This window comes from Akebia trifoliata, chromosome 1 (genome assembly GCF_017979445.1).
Source record: "Akebia trifoliata isolate Shusen 1 chromosome 1, ASM1797944v1, whole genome shotgun sequence".
NCBI lineage: Eukaryota > Viridiplantae > Streptophyta > Magnoliopsida > Ranunculales > Lardizabalaceae > Akebia > Akebia trifoliata.
In genome coordinates, this window is record NC_141375.1 from 7,313,510 (window position 1) to 7,337,090 (window position 23,581).

At 32.2% G+C, this 23,581-nt stretch overlaps 2 protein-coding genes across 2 annotated transcripts; both read left to right on the top strand.

Annotated features, from left to right (window-relative positions):
• The first annotated feature begins 6,251 nt into the window (after positions 1 to 6,251).
• On the top strand, positions 6,252 to 10,746 carry LOC147410592 (uncharacterized). The gene is made up of 7 exons (XM_086437225.1): positions 6,252 to 6,491; positions 6,626 to 7,111; positions 7,551 to 7,700; positions 7,802 to 7,942; positions 8,682 to 8,729; positions 8,840 to 9,273; positions 10,111 to 10,746. Exons 1-7 carry the CDS (start codon positions 6,446 to 6,448, stop codon positions 10,699 to 10,701), a joined length of 1,896 nt encoding a protein of 631 aa, XP_086293351.1. The 5' UTR covers positions 6,252 to 6,445; the 3' UTR covers positions 10,702 to 10,746.
• A 141-nt stretch (positions 10,747 to 10,887) lies between these two features.
• On the top strand, positions 10,888 to 23,101 carry LOC147410593 (uncharacterized). Its single transcript, XM_086437234.1, has 2 exons — positions 10,888 to 11,712; positions 22,403 to 23,101. The coding sequence occupies exons 1-2, from the start codon at positions 11,443 to 11,445 to the stop codon at positions 22,538 to 22,540; spliced, it is 408 nt and encodes a 135-aa protein (XP_086293360.1). The 5' UTR covers positions 10,888 to 11,442; the 3' UTR covers positions 22,541 to 23,101.
• Positions 23,102 to 23,581: the final 480 nt, after the last annotated feature.

The following is a 23,581-nucleotide window of genomic DNA, read 5'->3' on the forward strand; positions in this document are numbered from 1 at the left end:
GATGGGATTTTGTTTTGAATATTCTCAATCAATTGGGTTGTGATGGCAAATAGATTTCTTGGATAAGGGAATGTATTTTCACTCCTAAATTTTCAATCATTTTTAATGGGTCATCGCTTGGGTACTTTCCTAGTAAGTGTAGGCTACAACAAGGGGATCCTATTTCCCCCTATCTTTTCACTATTGTTATGAAAGAGTTCTCTTGCATTTTTGAAGATAACATTGGGAAGAATCTTATTTCTATTCCTGTCAAGAACAATATTTCTTACCTTATGTTTGTCAATGATATTGTTTAGTTTTCGAAAAATTGTGTTCAATTTGCTTCTCATATCAAAACGTTCCTTAATGAATTTTTCCATTGTTTGGGTCTTCAAACTAATGTCGAGAAGAGTAATGTTTTCTTTAGTTATTCATGCTGTAATGAGGATCGTATTCTTAATGTCTTATCTTTTAGAGAGGGAAATCTTCCAATTCGGTATCTAGGTCTTCCATTCTTTACCTCTCGCTTGACGTCATCTATGTGCTATCCTTTGATTGAGAAAATTTAGAAATGGATTGAGGGATGGAAATTGAGATTTTTATCGTTCTGGGGTAGGATTAAACTCATTAAAGCGGTTCTATCCTCATTCCAAATTTATTGGTCTTCTTGTTTCTTTTTACCGATGGGGGTTATAAACAAAATTGAATCCTTGTTGAGTAAGTTCCTTTGGAGTGGGTTCTTTTTTAGCAAATCCTTTCATCCAGTTAGTTGGTCTAAAGTTTGTCGCCCTTTTAAAAAGGGTGGACTAGGAATTAGATAGATCAGAGATTGGAATACTATCGGATTAATGAAATTATTCTGAAAATTAATCAATAACAATAGTTTATGGTCCGACTAGATGAGAAGGAAGTATGTAAAGCAGGGAAGCACATGGAGATGTCTCCCCCCGAGAGATGCATCTTGGGCTTGGAGAGGTATTCTAAAGGTCTCTGAGATTACTAAAAATCAGATTCGATTTCTAGTGGGAAATGGTTCTAAGACTTCATTTTGGAATGATCCTTGGCTTGAAGAGGGTGCTTTGATTGATCAATTTGGTAGAAGGCCGATTCTTTGCATGAGTAACAATATTGACGCTAAGGAGTTTGATTTTGTTGGTATTAATGGATGGGAATGTCTAATAAGAGATGAGATTTGTCTTTCAGAAATTACCAATCAAGTTGAAGAACACCATTCTCCTTAGCCAAATGAAGAAGATAGAATAGTGTGGACATCGACTACGAATGGGAAGTTCACGTTAAGCTTAGCTAGGAACACTATTAGAAGTTTGAATCTGGAAGTTACGTTGTGCAAAGTAATATGGATTAAGAAAAAGAATCCTCTTCACTCTTTTATTTCTTGGATGGCGCTGAACATAAGCTTGCTAACAACAGAAACCTTAAGGAAACGAGGTGTGATGGTGGTGTCTAAATGTGCATTGTGCCGTAAATGCTGAGGATAATGATCACTTATTCTTCACTTGTGTGTACAATAGAGATTGTTAGAAATTAGTATTATTGTGGGCTGAAATTGATAAAGGTATAGTGGGGAGCTTAGACGAGGAGAGGGAGTTTATTGGAAATCATTCAATAACGCATATTCTTAGTATTATGTTTTGTGCTACGATTTATCATATTTGGAGGGAGCGTAATAGATGAATTTTCAATGAAAAAGAGGTGAATGGGTAGCAGTTAAGTCGACTTATTATGACTGATGTTTGTGGTAAACTTGAAGGCACTCAAATGAAAAATGCTGAAATTCTGCGAGTGATTCAAAGTTGGGATTGTAATGTAATTTTCAAAGCAAAGGAGAGTTTTGTATTTAGATAGCGTTCTCCTCCTATGAGAGTTATCAAACTAAATACAGATGGTTCCTTAAAAGAGTGTGGGGCAGGATATGGGTTTATTGCGAGAAACAATAATGGTGAGTTAATTACAGCAGGTATGGGGTGTTCAAATCATAGTAATATTAATGCTATTGAAATGAAAGCTAATCTTATGGGATTAAACCATTTAAAAATGCAAGGGTTCACGGATATAGTCATTAATTTCGACTCGTTAGTTGTTGTCAATAGCCTTAAGGAAGAATGGAACTCCCTTTGGAGATTGTTGTGCCTAGTCAGGGATATTAAAATAGTTTGCGTGGCTTTAATTCAGTTGTGTTGAAGTTCGAGTGAGAGAAACTAACAATGCAGCAAACTGGTTAGCAAGAAGAGGAGTTCAAAGTGAAAATGTTTGTATTTTTAATTTGTCAAATCTTCTGAAGGACTTGTATGATATCCTCTTGGAGGATATTAATGTTTGTTTTGTTCGACATTAACAGCTTTTAATAATAAGGGTTCTATAGCCTCAACTTACTGATAATAATAAAAAATACTTACCTTAACGATGCTTTATTTAATGAACTGATTTTAATAGAATTGCTTCATGTTCATTGTATAACACATATTTTAAATTTAATATTACAAGATGGTATTCAATGCATAAATATTATTTTTAAAACTATTAGAGAAATTATCAGTACTATAAGCGTATCACATATTAAAAAAAATGATTTGATGAATATTGTGTATTATTTAGTTTACCACTCACTAGATTTTCATTATATGCATCACATCAATGAAATTCTACCTATTAAATGTGACAACACACGGTTCATTATAAAAATTCAATAAAAAAATTTTTAGAAGACAAATGTAGTGGAACACAACTAGAAAAAAATAATTGGGATAATACATTTAATATTTGTGATTATTTTCAAAGTTATTCCGAAATTACAAAACCTTTTTCGGAACAAAATGTGTTACATCCTTCGAATCTTATGTGCAATTAGCTCAAATTAAAGAACTTTTAAATTTGAATTTGAATAAATAAATTAAAATTTTAATAATTATTGAAAAACTATTCCACATAACTTACATTTTCTTCAATTATGGATCCTAGATTTAGAACTTATTTTTAGTTTAAGTAGTGATCTTAATGTTGAATTTGAAATGTAAAAAATTAAAAAAGAATTTTTAAATTTTTTTAATATGAAATTAAGTATGATTTAAATAATAATGCTACTAGTAGGTCTTAAATGTAGCATCATCATCTTCTAGTTTTAAAACTACATTTCTTAACTTTTCATTAAGAGTACCTATAACTTGGAACAATAATAATCCAACATCCGAATTACAACGTTATTTGGATTTTAACCTCAGAAATTGGGAATAAGAGCCATGTTAATGTTTTAGAATGGTGGAAAAGTTATAGTACTATGCAATATCGTGTGTATCTATAATAGTATGTGATCTACCAATGATTTACATATCTATTGTGGCTTTAGAACCAATATTTAGTATGGATGAAAGGATTTTATCTTAATATAAAAGTCGTTTAGTTCTAGATACATTAGAAACTTTAATTTATTTGAAGGATTGGTGATTAGGTGAAATAGGACAATAAAAATAAGAAGAAGTATGATTAGAATAATCAATTTAGGAATTACAAAATTTATTTTATTTTTCATTGTTTATTTGAGTTGAGTAGTGCATATGATAGATAGAATTAATGGGTGTGAAGAGAGTTGAAATGTATTTAAACTATTGTGATGTAGTGCCTTTCAATTTTTGTAATTATAAGCAGTTTAATTTTTAAAATTTACTTTTATACTTAATATAATTTACAATTTCATCAATAAAAGAGTTATGATTCATTTTTTATTTTTTTATTTTATGATATATTTATAAGTGTAAGTTATATAGTTATTTAAACGTAATATAATTTATATAATTACAAAAATAAAATATTTATATAAATATACATTACATAGTTATTTGTAGTTTATAAGTTTTGTAAATTTGTAAGTTATATAATTAGAAAAATAAAATATTTATATAAATATATCTAAGTGATATAAATATATATTATATAGTTATTTGTAGTTTATAAGTTATGTAGGTGTATATTTATAAATTATATAGTTTATATTTTATATAATTATAAATTATTATGTATATGAATATATATATATATATATGGGTCAGGTTCAAACGACAACCATTTCAACACACATATAGACAACGTGTTTTGTCTTATATGGGCAAAAATGTTTGGAATGGGCTGATTTTTTGTGAGGATGATCTCTGTGGTGAGGAGATCATCCTTGCCAAAAATCAGCTCATTATGAAACTTCTAGACCGTCCAATTTTTGTTGAAAAAGTATAGAGCGTCCAAACATTTTTACCCATATAAGACAAACACGTTGTTTATATGTCTGTCGCAATGTGTGTTGCAGGAACCCGACCCTATATAAATATATAGGGGGCGGTTCAAGGGCCATATGTAAAAACATATGAAAAAACAATGGTTTTTAAAAATATGGGTTAGAGGTTTTGGATCGAGCTGATTTTTTGGGAGGATGGTCACTATGATGAGAAGATCATTCTCACAAAAAATCAGCTCAATCAGAAACTTCTAAATCCATCAAAAGTGATTTACAAATTATTGAAAAAAGTTGACAAAAAATTGACGATCCACATTCTAAATCACTTTTAATGGGGTTAGAAGTTTCAGATTGGACTGATTTTTTTTTCGGATGAATTTCCCATCATAGAGATCATCCTCACAAAAAATTAGCTCGATCTGAAACTTCTAACCTATATTTTGAAAATTTATTAATGTGACATTGTTTTTACATATGTTTTTTCATATGGCCCTTGATCCTGACCCATATAAATATATAGATATATATATATATACAGGATTAAGATCGGTATACACATAAAGCTACACATAAAGCTACCTATAAAGCTACAACATGTTTTGTCTTATATGGGAAAAAATGTTTGGAATGGGCTATTTTTTGTGAGGATGATCTCTATGGTGAGGAGATCATCCTTGCCAAAAATCAGCCTATTATAAAACTTCTAGCCACACGTTTATAAGTTAACAAATTTTAGACCGTCCAATTTTTGTAAATCAGTTTTGATGGGGTTAGAAATTTTGGAATGAGATTATTTTTTGCAAGGATGATCCCCTCACCATAGAGATCATTCTCATAAAAAATCAGCATATTCCGTATCTTTTTAACCATATAAGATAAAAACGTTGTATCTTTATGAGTAGCTTTATGCGTCTACGGAACCCAACCCATATATATATATATATATATATATATATATATATATAAGGTTGGGTTCTTACGACCCCTATTACGACTCATATTGCGACACACCATTTTATCTTATATGGGCAAAAATGTTTGGAATGGGTTGATTTTTTGTGAGGATGATCTCTATGGTGAGGAGATCATCCTTGCCAAAAATCAGGTCATTACGAAACTTCTAGACCGTCCAATTTTTGTTGAAAAATTATAAACCGTCCAATTTTTGTAAATCAATTTTGATGGGGTTAGAAGTTTTGGCATTGGATGATTTTTTGCCAGGATGATCCTCTCATCACAGAGATCATCTTCATAAAAAATCAGCCCATTCCAAACATTTTTGCCCATATAAGACAAAATGGTGTGTCGCAATATAAGTCGTAATAGGGGTTGTAATAACGCTGTTCATATATATATATATATATAAAGTTATAGGTTTATATTTATATATGTTTATAAATCTGAATTATTATAATATATTAATTATTATAAATTTTAACACAAAAACTCACTTGGTTTGTTAGTAAGGAATTATAGGTTTACTTATAAAACATCATTGGTTCAAGACCCCTAAATCCAAATTCTTTTAAATTTATGAATTAATGTCAAAATTCGAATTTACCCGGATGGAATCCGAACCCAAAATACTCGATTTGGTCTAAGTTCGATTTCTACCATTGGACTTAGAACCCGAATCAAAAAATAATGGGTTGGTCTCGGTTTTAATCATACCTAACCCAAAAGTTCAGCTCCACCAAACGTGATTTGAGTTAAAAAAAAAAAATTCTACTACAAGTCATTGTTTAGTGAAATCAATGTCCTATATTAAAAAAAAAAATTGAGTAAAAGTCTTCGTTCTTGCACTTGAATGTAGGGAATCTAATGTGAATGTTTAGTTGTCTTGGTAGGTGGTTTGGAACGTGGCTGACGTGGTAAGGGTATAGAATCGTAGATCATTTTCATCGGGATACACATAAAGAGATGTGATGTTCCTGTGTCCTTGCCACGTCAGTCAACATCCAAACTACAAGTCATGATAGGCGATATTCATTAATTATTATTCTTTTTTATATACGAGTGATTCCTTTCAAACCAGGCTGTGTAAGCGAAGGACTGCTGAAAGTTCTTAGAATTTGCTTCGACAATCATGAAGTCAATGCAAGTCGTTGGCTTGCAAGTTGCAATCTGAAGATTTATATATCTTTTCTTGAAATCAAACCAGAATGTAAGTGAAGGGGAGCTGAAAGAGGTTCTTAGAGCTTTTTGAGAACAGGTTTGGTAACAATGGCCTCCTCATCTCAACACACTCAACATGTGGAAAACTTATCTGGTAAAGAAACTTTATTTTTCCATAATCATCCCATCATTCCAAACTTAATTGAATTTCTTCTATATAATAAGCAAAAAAATTAAATGATTCGAAAATTTTATTTTCTACTCTTAATTTTGTTGTGCAATTAACAGACGAGAACAACAAAGACTTCGCTTTGTACTTGCCACTTTACAAAGCTGCATTTGAAGGTGATTGGAAAGCGGCAGAAATCTTCTTTGAAAAGGACTCTTCTGCGATGACTGTAGGGATCTCAGGATCATCGAAGACCGCTCTCCACATTGCAGCAATATCCGGACAAACATCGTTTGTAGAGAAGCTCGTGAAAAAGATGCCTAAAGAAGCGTTAGAACACACGGATACATCGGGTCATACAGCTCTTTATTTTGCAGTTGTGGCTGGAAATATTAAGGCAGCAAAGGCAATGGTGAACAAAAACCCTAAATTGCCAGAGATTCGAAACAATTTAGGAAATACACCCATCTATGAAGCAGCTCTACTAGGTCATAAGGACTTGTTGAAGTACCTCTGTTATGAAACAAAATATGAAGATCTGAGTCCATTTAGAGGCAAAGATGGGCTTCGTCTTCTAAATGCTGTAATGGCTGCTGATTTTTATGGTAAGTAACAAAATGCTGCTTATTGGTACCTATATCTATATATATATATATAAAACAAATTGCTTATTGGTTATAAATAATTTTTACTAGATGTGTCAAGGGGTACCCATTTAACGAGAATCAAACTAGAATTGGAATCTAAAACCCCTGTTTTAGAATTGAAATATTTGAATCGATAAAATTGGAGCACTTGTTTCTGCACAGAGAAGTCAATCCCAGCTTTCACCGAATTACCCTATGTTAGATCCTAATTAATTACACGTAGCATCCTGAGATTGATCAATCCGAGCTAATGTGAAATCCCGGATATGTGCACACAAAAATTCTGTAAAAATTGATTGGAACCAATTACTCAGTAACCGCCATTGACAACCCTAGTGTGTAGATGCTTTGAAAAAAAATTAGAGATCCAATTTTCTATTTGTCTCTGTACATGCAGATGTAGCACTATATCTTATCGAGCGTTACCCAGAATTAGCAACTACAAGCTATGGAAATGGGAATTCTGCGTTGGACTTTTTGGCTCGAAGACCATCTGCCTTCAGAAGTGGAAGTGAGCTTGGATTTTTTCAAAAATGCATCTATCCAAGTTGGTGTCTCAACCTATTTCTTATTACTTTGTTCTTCTATTTATGTTTAAAGAGAAATAAGAATGCATTCTATTCGAACTAAAAATTCTGTGTTTTGAAGTGGTTCATGTCCAAGAAAAGTCCACCTCAAATCACAAAAGAAGAGGAGACATAGAGGACCCCGAGACACAAGACTCAAAAGACAGCACAGAAATGGTCTCCCCATTCCGCTTTCTCCAATTATTGTCTCAAATAATTCATGGTAAGTCAATGTCAATTAATTTTCATATGTTTTACAGTTTTATTTTCTAATTTAAAAGGATAATTATATAAACTGATCATCAAACCAGTACCAAGTCTATTGGATAAATCTGAGAACCTGGGCGTCTATTCTAGGGATACCAACGATTAGGATTTTTAAATTATTACATAAATTATAGAGTATCAATTTGTCGTTAGTTAGGAGTTTTATTAAAAAAAGTTCCATGTCAACTTTAATTTTTTTGGGTCATTTATTTTGTCCCCACTAGGTTTCTTATAAGATAAGGAATTTTTTAATAGAATTGACTTTTTCTTTACTTTGCTTTTTAAACATGGAAATTGATTGGTTCCAACATTTATTTTATCCCCACTAGGTTTCTTATAAGGTCAGGTGACAACAATTTGCTTGACTAGCAAATTGACTGGTTGGAGTCAATTTGGTACCAATTCGAAATGATCTGATAGGATCTAGAATTGATTTGATCACAGAGATCATCTTCACCAAAAATCAACCCATTCCAAAACTCTTAACCCATATAGGACAAAACGTGTTGGCCAAAGCATTGGCCAAATAGTTGTCACCTGATCGGGACCCTATATATATATATTTGCTAGTCAAGCCAGAAATTTTTGTATTAAATGGAAAGAAAATATTTCATAGGGAATAACCCTTTATCAATGTAGTTACCTAGTATTTATCTAATTAACAATTACTAAACTAGTCTCATTTTGTACAAAAGTGCTTCAGTGGTTCAACGGTATCTTTTGGAATGCTGCAAAATATCTAGGTAACTGTTTTATCACCTTGTTCCTTCAACTTTTCTTCCTTGTTAATTTGCTAATTTATCTCAACCTCTGAATAGACATTTTTCTTCCCTAAATTTTATTTTAATCACAGTGCCAGGTGTCAAGGAAGTATATGATACTAAATTGATGAATGCCCAAGCCATAAAACTTGTCAAATGCATTTGTGACAAAGTTTCACGTTTGGATAATCACTCACAGATTACAAAGTTGATAAATATCCCATTCTTGGTAGCTGCAGAGTATGGAACCATTGATTTTATAACCATTTGTTTTCAAATTTTCCCTCAACTAATTTGGGTCCACAGCGATTCTTGTACAATACTTCACATTGCGATCCAACATCGACAAGAAAATGTTTTCAACTTTGTACAGAAGATGAGTGCATGTACGAATACCTTAGCGTCTTATAATGCTCCTGGTTGGAACAATATCTTGCATTTGGCAGCAAAATTGGCACCTTCCCCAAAACTCAAAGCTGTCTCTGGTACAGCACTACAAATGCAAAGGGAACTCCAATGGTTCAAGGTGATATCACTTTCTTTTTTCTAGCTTAAAATTGAAGCTAATTAGCAAGTTCCATATATAACCCATGATCGATTTTTCATAATATATATCGTTAATTAAGAAACATTTATTTATTTTTCTTTACAAAAATCCCATCGCACAACATAAAAAGAAAAAAATATATAACGCCGTGTTTGAGTGCAGATGGAAATGAATGAGAGAATGGTTTTCATATAATTAATATCTAACAGTCCCTGAACTCCTAGTTTTTTGTTCTGTTCTTCGATAATTGTGGCATAACACATAAATCAAACAAGAAAATATTGCCCGGGATGGATAGCTATAACAAATTGTTATCACTATCAATTTAGGATTCATTTCATTTTTTTGTTTTAGATTAGGCAGTTGTTGTAATCTTTTAGTAATGCGTATGGATGGGGTATCATAAATGAAGTCAAAGATCTAAAGCAACAATATGAGCCTTTAGTATAATACCATGATACAATTAATATAGTTTAAAACAAAAATCAAACTGTTATAAAGTACAATATTAAATTAAAATGAAGTTCTTCTCATAGAGTGATTGATGTAATAACAAAAATTTCTTTTGGATACGTACTATCTCCATAGTAAAGATTTTGTCAATTAGAAAAGCAAACTCGACATTAAACTCAAACCTACCACTTAATTACAGTATAGGCCTTCATCAACTTATACAAGCAAACATTTTCTCAATTAAATCTTTCTCTTTCCATCTTGAGGAAACATAAATTTTTGTATGAATATTTATTTATGTATTTCTTGTCTTGAACATTTATTTTAAATAATATAATTAGTTATTATAATTTATATTTGTAGGCAGTGGAAAGGATCACACGACCGACGTACAAGGATTTACAAAACAAAGATAAGAAAACACCTCGAGTTTTGTTTACAGAGGCACACAAAGACTTAGTTGAAAAAGGAGAGAAATGGATGAGGGATATGGCATCATCATGCTCAGTTGTAGCCACGCTAATTGCTACGGTAGTCTTTGCCGCAGCTTTTACTGTACCAGGTGGAAATAATAATGACTCGGGCATCCCCATTTTTCAAAGAAATAGATACTTCATGTTATTTGCCATTTCAGATGCAATTGGGCTGATTTCTTCCTTAACTTCAGTTTTGATATTCTTATCTATTCTCTCATCACGCTATGCGGAAGAAGACTTTCTTGTGTCCTTACCCAGGAAGTTGGTAATTGGTCTCTCCACACTCTTCATGTCTATTGCGGCCACAGCAACAGCCTTTAGTTCTGCCTACTTGATCATGTTTGGCCATCATTTTGAATGGGTTGCGATTCTTATAACTTCACTTGCTTGTTTTCCAGCACTCTTATTTGCGCTGCTACAACTTCCCCTTTTTGTGGAACTAGTCCGGTCCACATATGATAATGGCATCTTGTATTGATAAGGTTGATTAATGATATCCCTTCTAGCTATCGATGCATTTCTATGGATTCAATTCTCCCAAGAGTCATACAAATTATTTCATTAAATTCACAATTTCTTGGATAGCAGGACATTACCTGATGTATGGAAATTTTTATAATTTTATGTCTCTTAGGACGCTTCTCTTCCTAATTTAGTAAGTTTCGTTTATGTGGTTTAAATTCTAATTCACATATAAAAAAAAAATTAGAATAACTATAAAGAATCAATGGATCAATCATTCTTTAAGATTGACCAATAGTATATATATAGGGCTAGAATAGTGGGACAACTATTTGCATTGTTACAATGTTTTTTACAATACTGTCTGGATGCCGTCTATTTTTCAACAGTGCCAGATATCATTGGATCTTTAAAATGGGCAGTGACAGAGCACGCGTACATACTGTATATAGGAGTTTGTTAGACTTGAATAGGTGTCATTTGTTCATTGGTTGTACAGCTGTAGACAGGTTGTATTTTTTGATTGAGTCAATTTCTTCACAGCCATTATATATCAAAAGTTTTGCTTCCTATAAAGTGGCTTGAATCAATCAATGAAGTGAGCTTCTTCTTCATTATGGTATCCGAGCACTAAAGTGCTTCTTGCACATCCTCGTTCTGGGATTTTCTCGTTCTTTTGTGTTCTTGCTTTTCGTTCTGGAATCAATGGTTTTCGATATGTGTTCTTTGTGATTCATTCATTCTCTTCTGGTCTTCCATGGCGAACGATTCTTCTTCTCAATCCGGTCCTTCGTTTACATCGAGGATCAATTCCACCATTGAAGATGGTTCCAGTCCTTATTATCTTCATCATTTTGATAATTCAGGGCTGATTCTTGTGTTGCAACCACTAACTGAAGACAATTATGCTTCGTGGAATCGAGCTATGGTGATTGCTTTGTCAGTGAAGAACAAGTTAGGGTTTATTGATGGATCCATTCCTCGTCTTGAAGGCAATGATCCTCTTCTCAATCGGAACAATAACATGGTTATTTCTTGGATTCTTAACTCTGTTTCTAAAGAGATTTCTACTAGTATTATATACTCTGATTCTGCTTATGGAATGTGATTCGATCTTAAAGAATGTTTTCAGTAGAAAAATGGACCTCGTATTTTTAAATTTAGGCGTGACTTGATGAATCACACTCAAGGTTCATCTTCTGTTAGTGCTTACTTAACCAAATTGAAAACAATTTGGGAAGAACTTAGTAATTACAGGCCTTTCTGTTCTTGTGGAAAGTGTGTTTGTGGAGGAACTAAAGCACTTGCAGATTATTATCAAATGGAGTATGTTATGAGTTTCTTGATGGGCTTGCATGATTCCTTTGCTAAAGTACGTAGTCAATTGCTATTAATGGATCCAATTCCTCCCATCAACAAGGTTTTCTCCCTTGTTTCTCAAGAAGCACATCAATGGCCTTGGCTGTGAAAAACAATGTTGCTCGATCCAACAATGGTCAGAATTTTCCTATAATCTCAATTTTAACAAGCCCGTCCATACTCATTGTGGCTATGTTGGCCATGCAATTGATAAATGTTACAAGCTGCATGGTTATCCTTCGGGATATAAGCCCAAATCTAAGTCTAATACTTCTCATCAAGCTTCTTCCAGTCAGACTCCTGCTGTTGCAAATCAAGTCTCCAATTCAATTAATGATTTATCTCATGGGAATGCTGAAAACTTTGAAAATCTTGGAAGCTTTGTTCAAATGCTCAATCCATCTCAGTATCAACATTTGATGACTATGTTAAATACTCATCTTTCTACTGCAAAGATAGGCACGAAAGCTGATGTTATTTCTACTCAGGCATCAGGTACTTGTTTTTCTGTTGCTATTAATCCAAATTTTAATTTTCTTAAATAATGGATTATAGATTCAGATGCCACCAGTCATATTTGTCTCAATCAATCTGCCTTCCACACAATGAAACCTCTCAAGAATTCTTTTGTCACTTTGCCTAATCACAGTTGTATTCCTATTCATTTTTCTGGAACTATGAAGCTCAATTCCTGTTTACAAGATGTCCTCTATATTCCTTAGTTCAGATTTAATCTGGTATCAGTGAGTTCATTAACGAAAGGTGCTCATCTAGATATTAGATTTCTCACTGATTCTCGTTTCATCAAGGATCTGCACTGCCTAAAGATGATTGGCATGGGTAAAAGAATGGTAGATCTCTATGTTCTTGATGATGATTTTTCAATATCAAATAATCATAGTTGTTTCATTGCTACTAATTCTTGTAGTTCCAGTTTATCTGTTGATAATAAGGTGAATTCTTACACTTGGCATCATCGGCTTGGACATCTATCTTTTAAGAAGCTAGACATGTTAAAAGATAGATTACAATTTTTTGAAACTAAGACTGATCATTGTACCATTTGCCCTTTGGCTAAGCAACAAAGGCTCTCTTTTGTTTCTCATAGTAATCTTTCCAAGTCTCCTTTTGATTTAGTTCCCTGTAATACATGGGGTCCATATTAGGTCCCAACACATGTTAGTTACAAATATTTCTTGACTTTAGTTGATGACTGTACTCGTTTCACTTGGATCTTTCTCATGAAACAAAAGTCTAATGTGACCTTTGTTATTCTTAAGTTTTTCTCCATGATTGAAACTTAGTTTAACACAGTCAATAAGCAATTTCATTCAGACAATACTCCTGAGTTACGTTTCACAAATTTCTTCAGTTCCAAAGGCGTTCTTCATCAGTTTTCTTATGTACAAAGACCTAAACAGAACTCGGTCGTGGAACACAAACATTAGCATCTTCTCAACGTGGCTCGAACTCTATTCTTTCAGTCTAGAGTTCCTATAACATTATGGGAAAAATGTGTGCTCACAACAACTTATTTGATAAATAGAACTCCTTCACCATTATTGCATAACAAGGCTCCTTTTCAGTTGCTGTATAATTGTCCTATTAATTATGGTTTTCTTTGAGTCTTTGGAAGCTTGTATTATGCATCAACTCTTCTTTCTCATCATCACAAGTTTTATCCCTGAGCCACAACTTGTATTTTTGTTGGATACACACTAGGTATTAAAGGGTATAAACTTTATGACATTGTCACAAAATCCTTCTTTCATTCTCGAGATGTAGATTTTCATGAGAATTTGTTTCCATTTCATTCCATACCTCATTCCAATGATCTAATTGACCCTTTCCCAAATTTGGTTTTACCAAAACCCATCCCTGATATACCTCCTATACCAACACCTTCTATTAATAATTCTGCACCACCAGTTTCTCCTTTACCTACTAAGCATATTTCTCATAATACTCCTGCTCAACCTATCTTACAATCTTCCCTTCCAATTAGAAGAACCTCTCGGGTTATTAAACCACCTTCTTACTTAAGGAATTTTCACTGTAATTTTTTATTTACCTCATCACAAACATCATTAAAAATGTAATTTTTTTTTATTTCTTAGCGTATCACTCACAAATAATTTATTTGAGAAGAAGATGAAAAATAAAAAAATATTTTTCGCTAACAGCACACCACGCATAAAAATACATTTTTTTATTTATTTAGTTTTTTACGATTTTTTTCTTGGAATTTTATCCTCATCCCAAACAACATTAAAAAAAGAAATTTTTTTATTTCTTAGCACATCACTCTCACAAATAATTTATTTGAGAAGAAGATGAAAAATAAAAAAATCATTTTCCGCTAACGGCATACCGCGCATAAAAATAACAATTTTTTATTTATTTTTTTTTTACGATTTTTTTCTTGGAATTCTATCCTCATCCCAAACAACATTACAAAAATAAATTTTTTTATTTCTTAGCACATCACTCACAAATAATTTATTTTCACAACTTATCACTCATGCATATTGACGTCCTTGCAGACACTCAAAGAGAATTGGGCACCTATTTTTGACCCTAGAGAGAAGTTCAAACAAAATTGGGGAGGACCGTTCATCATCAAGGAAATATTATCAAGAAAAACTGTCAGACTTTAAAACCATGATGGAATTGAATTACCAGAACCAACCAACCTTGACCAAATCAAATGGTATTACATTTAAGGAGGTCATCTTTGGTCGAATCAATTATCCTATTACCCAGTTCAATATATCTTTTCTCAAGTCCTTTGCAGTCTTTTGAAATATATATATATATTCTTTTTCTTTTTTAGCCTGATCACCTAACCCAAGGGAGGGAAAATTTGAATTACGTTTTAGTCTGATCCCAAAATTCTAGGGTATGTAGGCAACTTGAGAAGTTACTTTAGGCCCGACCACATCAAAATCAAAAAATATGTTTCCCTACACCAAAAAAAATCCTAAAAAAATTCAAAAGAAAAAAAGAAATATCTTCAAAATGGGAAAGAAAATTCAAAGTAAAATAAAAGAAATACTACACAATGGGCATTCGAATTTTTGAGCCTCAAAATCCCTTTCTTTTTATACCCAGTCCTAAGCTTACACATAAAAGTCTTCCTAAGTACCGTACGAAAAATCAAGGAAGATAGCAAAGCATGATCAGACAGCAATTCCATAAGTTCAAAAAGGAAGAAAATAAAATAAATAAAAAAAAGAGAAAAAAACCTGCTAGGTTGAAAATCCGAAAAGGACGATTTAGACAAAAATTAAGGCAAGCTCGCAAGGTTGAAAGTTTGAAATGACGGTCTTGACAACAATTAGAGCAAAGAAAAAAAAGCTCGTTAGTTTGAAAACCTAAAAAAGTGATCTAGGCAAAAGCTAGAGCATGCTCGCTAGTTTGAAAACATGAAAGGGCAATTTAGGCAAAAGTTAGGACAACAAAAAAAAGTAAAAAAATCTTCGGGGAGTTAAAATGTTAAAAGAGATTCGAGCTTAAACATCAGAAATCTAAATAATCAAGTTCAATACTTAGCTTAAACCAGGCATAGACTCAGAAGCCACAAATATCTTGTCTACGATCGATTTGAAAGTTTTTACTTCCCCAAGTGAACCAAGGGAGAGAAGGGTGAATTCTATGATGAATTTTAAAAGGAAATATTTTATTTTCTTGAGCCTGACTCAAAATCTTCAATAAAATTAATGAAAATTAAAAGTTGGATCTTTATTGCATTTATGATAATCAAATATTTCAAACCTTCATACAAGGGGCATTTTCTTTTTTCTCTAATATGTAGCTTTCCCCCCTTATACTAGGGGCTTTTTTTTTAATTTTTACATTATGTGTTCAATTATCTCCAATGCCATGTTTCCCATCAAATTAGGGGCATTTTATTTTTAAGATTAAGCAATATTAATCCTAAAAGATAAAAGAAGTCTCAAACTTAAGGTTCCCTCTTGATAACAATTTTTTGAAAAACCATTGAGGTTCAAAAGAAAGAAAAACTCAGGTTTTAAACTCATAAAACTTTAAAAAAAAAAAAAAACCTTGAGGTTCAAACCAAAAACGTTCTTGATCTCACATTTTGATTTTCTACCTAGAGAATAACTTATTAACCTAGAGCAGCAGATAGGGCATTCTTTCATTCGCAGATCCTTTTCCAGATCCATTCATTCATAGATTCGATCATTCTCTTCTAGATTCATTATCTTTTAGATTCATTATCCTCCAGATTTATTCATTCGTTTCCCGATTCAATCGTCATTCTCCATATTCATTTTCAATCTCATCTAAATTCATTTTAATCATTCTTGCCGCCAAGGGTTAACTTGAATGTTGCTCAGTTGCCGTCAAGGGTTAACTTGGATTGTGCTCAGATGCCGCCAAGAATTAACCTGGATTTTGCTCAGTTGCTGCCAAGGGTTAACTTGGATTTTGCTCAATTGTCGCCAAGGGTAAACTTGGATTTTACTTAGATGCCACCAAGGGTTATCTTGAATTTTGCTCAGTTGCCGCCAAGGGTTATCTTGGATTTTGCTCAGATGCCGCCAAGGGTTAATTTGGATTTTGCTCAGTTATCGCCAAGGATTATCTTGGATTTTGCTCAATTGCTGTCAAGAGTTAACTTGGATTTTTCTCAGATACCGTCGAGGGTTTTCTCAGAATTATGCTCAGTTTTATGTTCAGTTTATACCCAGATTATGTTCAATTTTATGCTCAATTTTATGTTCAGATCTAGCTCAGACCATCTTTGAGATTTATCTCAAATTTCGAGTACACAATTGCACACATTAGTCAAGGAGAATTTTCTAAAATTCAAGGATCTGATGCTGCCAGTGAGAGCTCGTGCTCAAGGACCTGACAAATTTTAGTTCGAGGAGAATTTTATTTTCAAGGATCCAAACGCCCCGATGAATTGCTAAATCAGGCTGCAAAATGAACTATTACTAGCTTTGGCTTTCGGATATCGCACTATCTACCGAAATAAATTTGCTATCTAGTTTGCTTCAACCCTCTATCAAAGAGGGGCATCTGTAGACATCTTTTTTTTGCAATCACCTGATTAATCAACTCGTCAACCTGATCGCGACGATTCCCAATGATGGAGATTATTCCAATGTTCTATTTTTTTGCTAAATGTGTTTCAAAAATTTGGATGAAGTATCTAAAGCCAAATTTTAGAAACCACGCTACACTAGAAAAATATAACTTCAAAAACATAGAAATCATCATCTTGTAAACAAAAAGAAGCTTCATGATAAAAATCACTAAAACATGACCAAATTACCAAAATACCCCTAACCTCAAAACATCCCTAGAGCCTACATTACGCTTAAGAAAACTCTTTCAAACACATAAAACAACAAATTGAAATCAAATAAATCATTTCGTCAATTTCCACCAAATTTTAAAAAATTATGAAAATGCCCCTCATAAAGTTCACGATTATTTCACACAAAAAAATTCATAAATGATACAAACCAATATTTCCATTGAATTAATTAAGAAAAATTAATTCCAAAACATTCTGGAACATTGAAAAACGACTTAAAACGTAAAAAGTCTTCTCCGAGGGTAAAACAATAATTTTACAATTTTAATAATTAAAAATTCTAAAATTAAGAATTAAAACATTAATTAATGTAAAGTGAAATCCTAATTAAAATTAAAGTCAATTAAATAAGACTTAAGTTAAAATTCTAAAATCAAGTTAATCAAGTAAGACTTAAGTCAAAATTCTAAAATCTAGTCAATCAAGTGAGACTTAAGTCAAAACCCTAATCTATCTAATAAGACCAAAGTCAAATCCTAACCCTAATAGATTTCTAATTAAATTCTAAAATTATCTAATAGAATTCTAATCAAACTCTAAAACTATCTAATATAATTCTAATTAAACACTAACTCTATCTAAAAAATACCTAAAAAATTTATAAATAGGAGTCTCTACAACCTATTTTCGTATAAAAAAGAATACCCTAGAAAAAGTAAGTCAAGAAGCCTCCCCAACCTTCTCGAAACCCTAATTTTGAAGCCTTAACTCCTTAACATCCATACCCCAACTTTATCTCAAAAAACTCCTAGAAACCCTTCAAAAACACCTAGAAATCCATAAACAAACCAGAAAAATTCAGATCTAAGAAGGAGGTGCTTCGCCTTTGAGATCTGAAGCGAATCCGGTGACAGAACGAAGCGATGAGTGTTGTATGATGAGTTGTTCTATCAGATCTGAAGGAACAAAATCGTTGCATTCGTGAAGGTAAATTTCTTTTATTTTTTTTATTATTTAGGTCTTTTTAGCAATGTAGTTTTATTTGGGAAAAGTAGAGACCGGCGTTTGCCGGGCGGGGTTGGTGCCTAACACCTTCCAACCCCGTAATGTGATCCCCGAACCCATATTTTTTTGTAGATTAGTAATATTTACCTTTTAGAGTTAATGTTCGGTTCCTAGACCATAAAAACTAGGTGACAACTCCTAAACCTCAAAAGTCAAAAGCAGATCTACGCACACCGTGGATCGAGGGTGATTTCAGTGCTAAAAAAAATTCATCCAAGAATTAAAAAAATCCATAACTCTCATCCCAACCACTATCATTCCATCCTCAACTTATAAGTCAATTTGAATATTTCATTATTTAGGGTCATTCTAAATGACCCTCGATTGAACCATAAAAAAATTATATGTCAAATCAAAGTATCCAAAATCAAATCAAAGGATACCAATAAAGGATAATACAAACCTAAAAAATAATCCAACTAAAAATGGGTCAACACTCATTTTTTCACATCATCATCCTCTCAATATCCTGCATTATTTAGGGTCTTCCCAAACGACCCTAAATTGAATAATAATAAATAATATTCCATAATAATATGCTAAAAAAGATGCCGAGAGAATATAATATAATCTCAAAAATAAACGAATCAAATAAACTAAAAATAAATAAAATAAACATAAAAAAATTAGGTCTAAATGGCAATGTTCACATACTTGGGGCTTTTTAAGTTGGATCTTCAATAATCCCCAATGGAGTCGCCACTGAAAGCGTCCTCGATCCGGGGGGTGTGTGGATCCGCTTTTGATTTTTGAGGTTTGGGAGTCGCTACCTAGTTATTACGGTCTAAGAACCGAGCATTGACTCAAGATGGATAAAAACAACTAATCTACAAGAAGAAACTAAGTTTGGAGATCACGTTACGGGATTGGAAGGTGTTAGGCACCAACCCCGCTCGACAAATGTCGATTTCTACAATTTTTCAAGAAGACTACATTACCAAAAGACCTAAAATAAATAAATTAAATAAAAAAAAGATATATATATATATATATATATATATATATATATATATATATATATATATATATATATATGATTGTAATGATTTGTTCCCGCCTCTTCGTAAGATACTCCTCGCTTTGTTTCTGTTACTAGATCCGCTTCAGATCTCCAAGATGAAATGCCTCATTCTTATATCTAGGTATTTCTTAAAAACATTTGATGAATTTCTGGGTGTTTTGTGGAGAGTCTCTGGGGTTTATGAACAAAAATTAGGATTTGGATGATAGGTGAGGGGTTAGGACTTCAAAATCAGGATTTTGAGAAGGCTAGGGAGACTTTTTGACCTATTTTTTCTAGAGTTTTCTTTAACCTATGAAATTTGGTTGTGGAGGCTCTCTATTTATAGAGTTTTTTAGGTAGAATTAGTATTTGATTAGGTTTCTTTTAGATAAGGTAAATTAAGATTTTGACTTTAGTCTTATGAGATTGACTTGGTCTTTTTAGATTAGGGTTTTAATTAGGATTTTGACTTAAGTCTTATGAGATTGACTTTGTTTCTTTAGATTAGGTTTTAATTAGGATTTTGACTTAAGTCTTATGAGATTGACTTGGTTTAGATTTTTTAAATTAATTTCATTAAGGTTTTACTTTACGTTAATTAATATTTTATTTATTAATTTTGAAATTGAAAAATTATCGTTTTGCCCCCGAAGAGAACTTTTGCGTTTCAAGTCGATTTACAATGTTTCGGGATGTTTTGGAATCAATTTTTTTGTAAGGCATTCAATGGGATTATTGGTTTGTGTCATTTATGAATTTTTGGCATGAAATGATCGCGAACCCTATGAGAGGTATTTTCGTAATTTTGTTAAATCTTGTGAAAATTGACGAAATAGTATATTTGGTTTCACTTTGTTATTTTATGTATTCGAAAGGATTTTCCTAAGCATAAGGGGGCTCTAAGGATGTTTTGATGTTAGGGGAATTTTGATAATTTAGTCATTTTTTAGTGATTTTTATCGTAAAGCTTATTTTTGTCTAAAAAATGATGATTTCTATGTTTTTGGGGTTATATTTTCCTAGCGTAACGTGATTTTTATAGTTTGGTTAGTGTGAGATACCTCATCCGAATTTCTGAAACATATCTAATAACAAATAAAGTATTGGAATAATCATCCATCATTGGGAATCATCGCGATCGGGTTGACGAGTTGGTTAATCAGGCTAGTGCAAAAATGGGATGTCTACACTATCCTCCCTAAAACTTCAAACCTAGATCTAGAGACGTAGAGCAAGATCCAAGACTTAATGAATGAGAATAGAAGTTTCGGGCCGTTGAAGGATTCACATTCGTCCAAGAAAATTGCATTTTGGTTGAAGAGGAAGTTTTGAAATCGGACAAAGATGAGCGTGTTGAGTTGATCCTAGTAGAAAATGCAATTGAGATTAGAACTTTTCTATCCTTTCCTTTCGTTATGAAATTTTTGGAGAAAATGTTTTCGATCAAATAATTAGATTAGGGCTTCAATATAGGGTTAACGTTCTTCAAAAACATGCGTTATAGTTGACTTGAACCACTGAATTGTTGATTATATGTGTTAAATTGATTATATAACATGTGATTTTAGAAATTTTGATGAAATTTAATTATTGGAACTCCTCCCTTCTATCCTCTAGTTACTAAGGTTTTTCTATCAAATAGTTTTACATAAGAGGATTTAAGACTTCTTCAAAATCTATTAAAACTACATCACTCGGTTAACCCAAGAAAGGTTCGGTCAACTGATTAAGAAACTGGGTAGATTGATTGATCATCCCATGAAAAAGTATAAAATGTGCACTTCATGGGTTCAGTCAACCGAACCTATATCGATTGGCCGATCCTATGCGAATCACCAACTTTACATTAATTAGTGAATTTTTGGATACTCACATACCCTTACCTTAATACTTTCAACATATCTTCAACTTGAGACAAGTGAGAATGATTCTCCATCTTCTTGAAATTTTCTTTGAAACTAGTTTTAAAAATTATATAATGTCAATTCTTTTATTTAAGACTTTCATTTTCAAAAATTTATTTTTTATTTGAAAAATGTCATTTTTGACACTTAGCCTAATTTTCACAATTTTCTAAAATTTTAACTAATAATTGTTTTATCGTGTTTTTTGAGTTTTTCTACTTAACCAATGCCATCATGTGGACTTCGTTGAAATATTTGGATCACAAATATTTTAAAGAAATATATACTTTGATAGATACCTAGGATGATAGATTTACCAATGGATTGATGGATGGATAGAGAGTACTTATGTTCTCAACTAATTGATAGGACAATGGCTACATTAGATATGATAGATAGATGGATTGAAAGATTGACGTTTAGATAGAAGCAATGTAGTTCTTGGTTGGAGGGTACTGCCATACCTTTTTTGTATTTTCGAAAAAAAGAAGATATATATTTACAAAAATGAAATTATTTCGAGAAGTTAAAAAGAGTGATTTGTTGTTATATTTCTGGAAATGACGAGTCAATTTAGGATAACACTTGATGTTATATTCTTTTTTGATAGTATGAAATACCCTAGAGCATAGTACAACTTGTGAGATTCAAAAATTTCTCCTATTCTTTTTAATGAATGTATGTCCGTAAAGGTAGTCTTTGTATAATGTAGAGATAGCCGAGATTTACATTATATTGTCTCTTGATAGGTTTAGACAGGAATAACTTTCTCCTAGACTTGTTAGTCATCACTGAGAGTCTATAGTCGTCAAATGAATGATCAACATAATTGGTTTAAGTATTTAAACATTGGTTAATGGCCAATCTAAGCCAGTTAAATGGTCACGCAAATGTGGTAGTAGCAAGTGGTTACAAAATTAGATAGAAGCAATGGGATCATACTGATGAGTAGGTTTTATACCGACGAATTAACTACTTTTAAATATAATATTTTGTTAATTTTAAAGTCTTTTAGTTGTTTTTAGTTAAGTTTAGTTTGTTTTATACTTTTTTTGTGATTCTATGTTTTTATTTGATTTTTATGTTTATTTTGTAGATTATGAACAATATGGAACATTGGGATGTTTGCATACGTTTAGGAGAAATTTTGGACTCAAATTTGTTCACTCTCGGAAGAAGGAAGCTAAGCATACAAGCTAAAAAAGTGTTCAAGCCGCAGCTTGATAGCAAATGAGGCCGCGGCAAGAATTCAAGAATTACACAACAGAAATATTAAAATACAAGCCGCGGCATGATATATTGGGAGGCCATGGCCTGCTTACGTTTCCAGTTTTACACTTTAATTTGTGGTGATCGAATTAGAGATGGATTTTGATACTCTTAAACCCTAATGACTCCATACCTATAAATAGAAACGATTAAGCCTTATTCGTGATAGAAGTTTTTGAGTTTTTCTTGGAGGCACAAGATCGAGAAGAAGGATGAGAGCTGAAAATTTGACTTTTGAGTTTTATCTTTCTGAACTTTATCTCTTCTCTAGATATTTGTAATCTCTAAGAATGGTTGAATACTTTTGTGATTTTGTTTTCTTTTCAATGAAGAACTAATTTGTCTTCTAAGGATATAATGAAACCCATTCATGATATTTGATTAATTTTGTTTCTTTCTTCTATGATCCCACATGTGATTGTTTATTCTATCCAATGTTTAATGAGATTTGATTAACTGATCATTGATTGAATTGATTTGGTGAACTTTAATAATATCGGTAGAGTTATTTTGTGTTCATGACCTAGATAGATTAACATATGCTAATTTGAGATAGGAATATACTCAGGTTTCATGTGCATTCCTTATGAGAACTTATTCTTAATGAATTCTTCTTGATTTAATTCTCATAAGCATATAGGGAGTTAGTCTAGAAGGGTATTTTTACATGACCATTGGAAGAGGCTTGTAGAGAATTTAGTGCTCTTGGATCATAGTAGATTAATTTATCATAGAGGGAAGGAGAATTTAATCAAGTGAATTGTTTAGGGGAAATTATAAACCTAGATTTCATCACTCATTGATTTTAAACTTCAAATTTATTATCTGCATTATTTTCTTGTTTAGTTTTAAATCTTATTTTTACTTTTGTTTGGATAAAATTAGATTGAGATAAATTAGTAATTAGCAATAGATTGATATTTAGTCTCCGTGGGAACGATACTTTCTTATCACTTTATTACTTGTTTCGATACGTATACTTGCGTGCGTAAATTTAGACAACAAG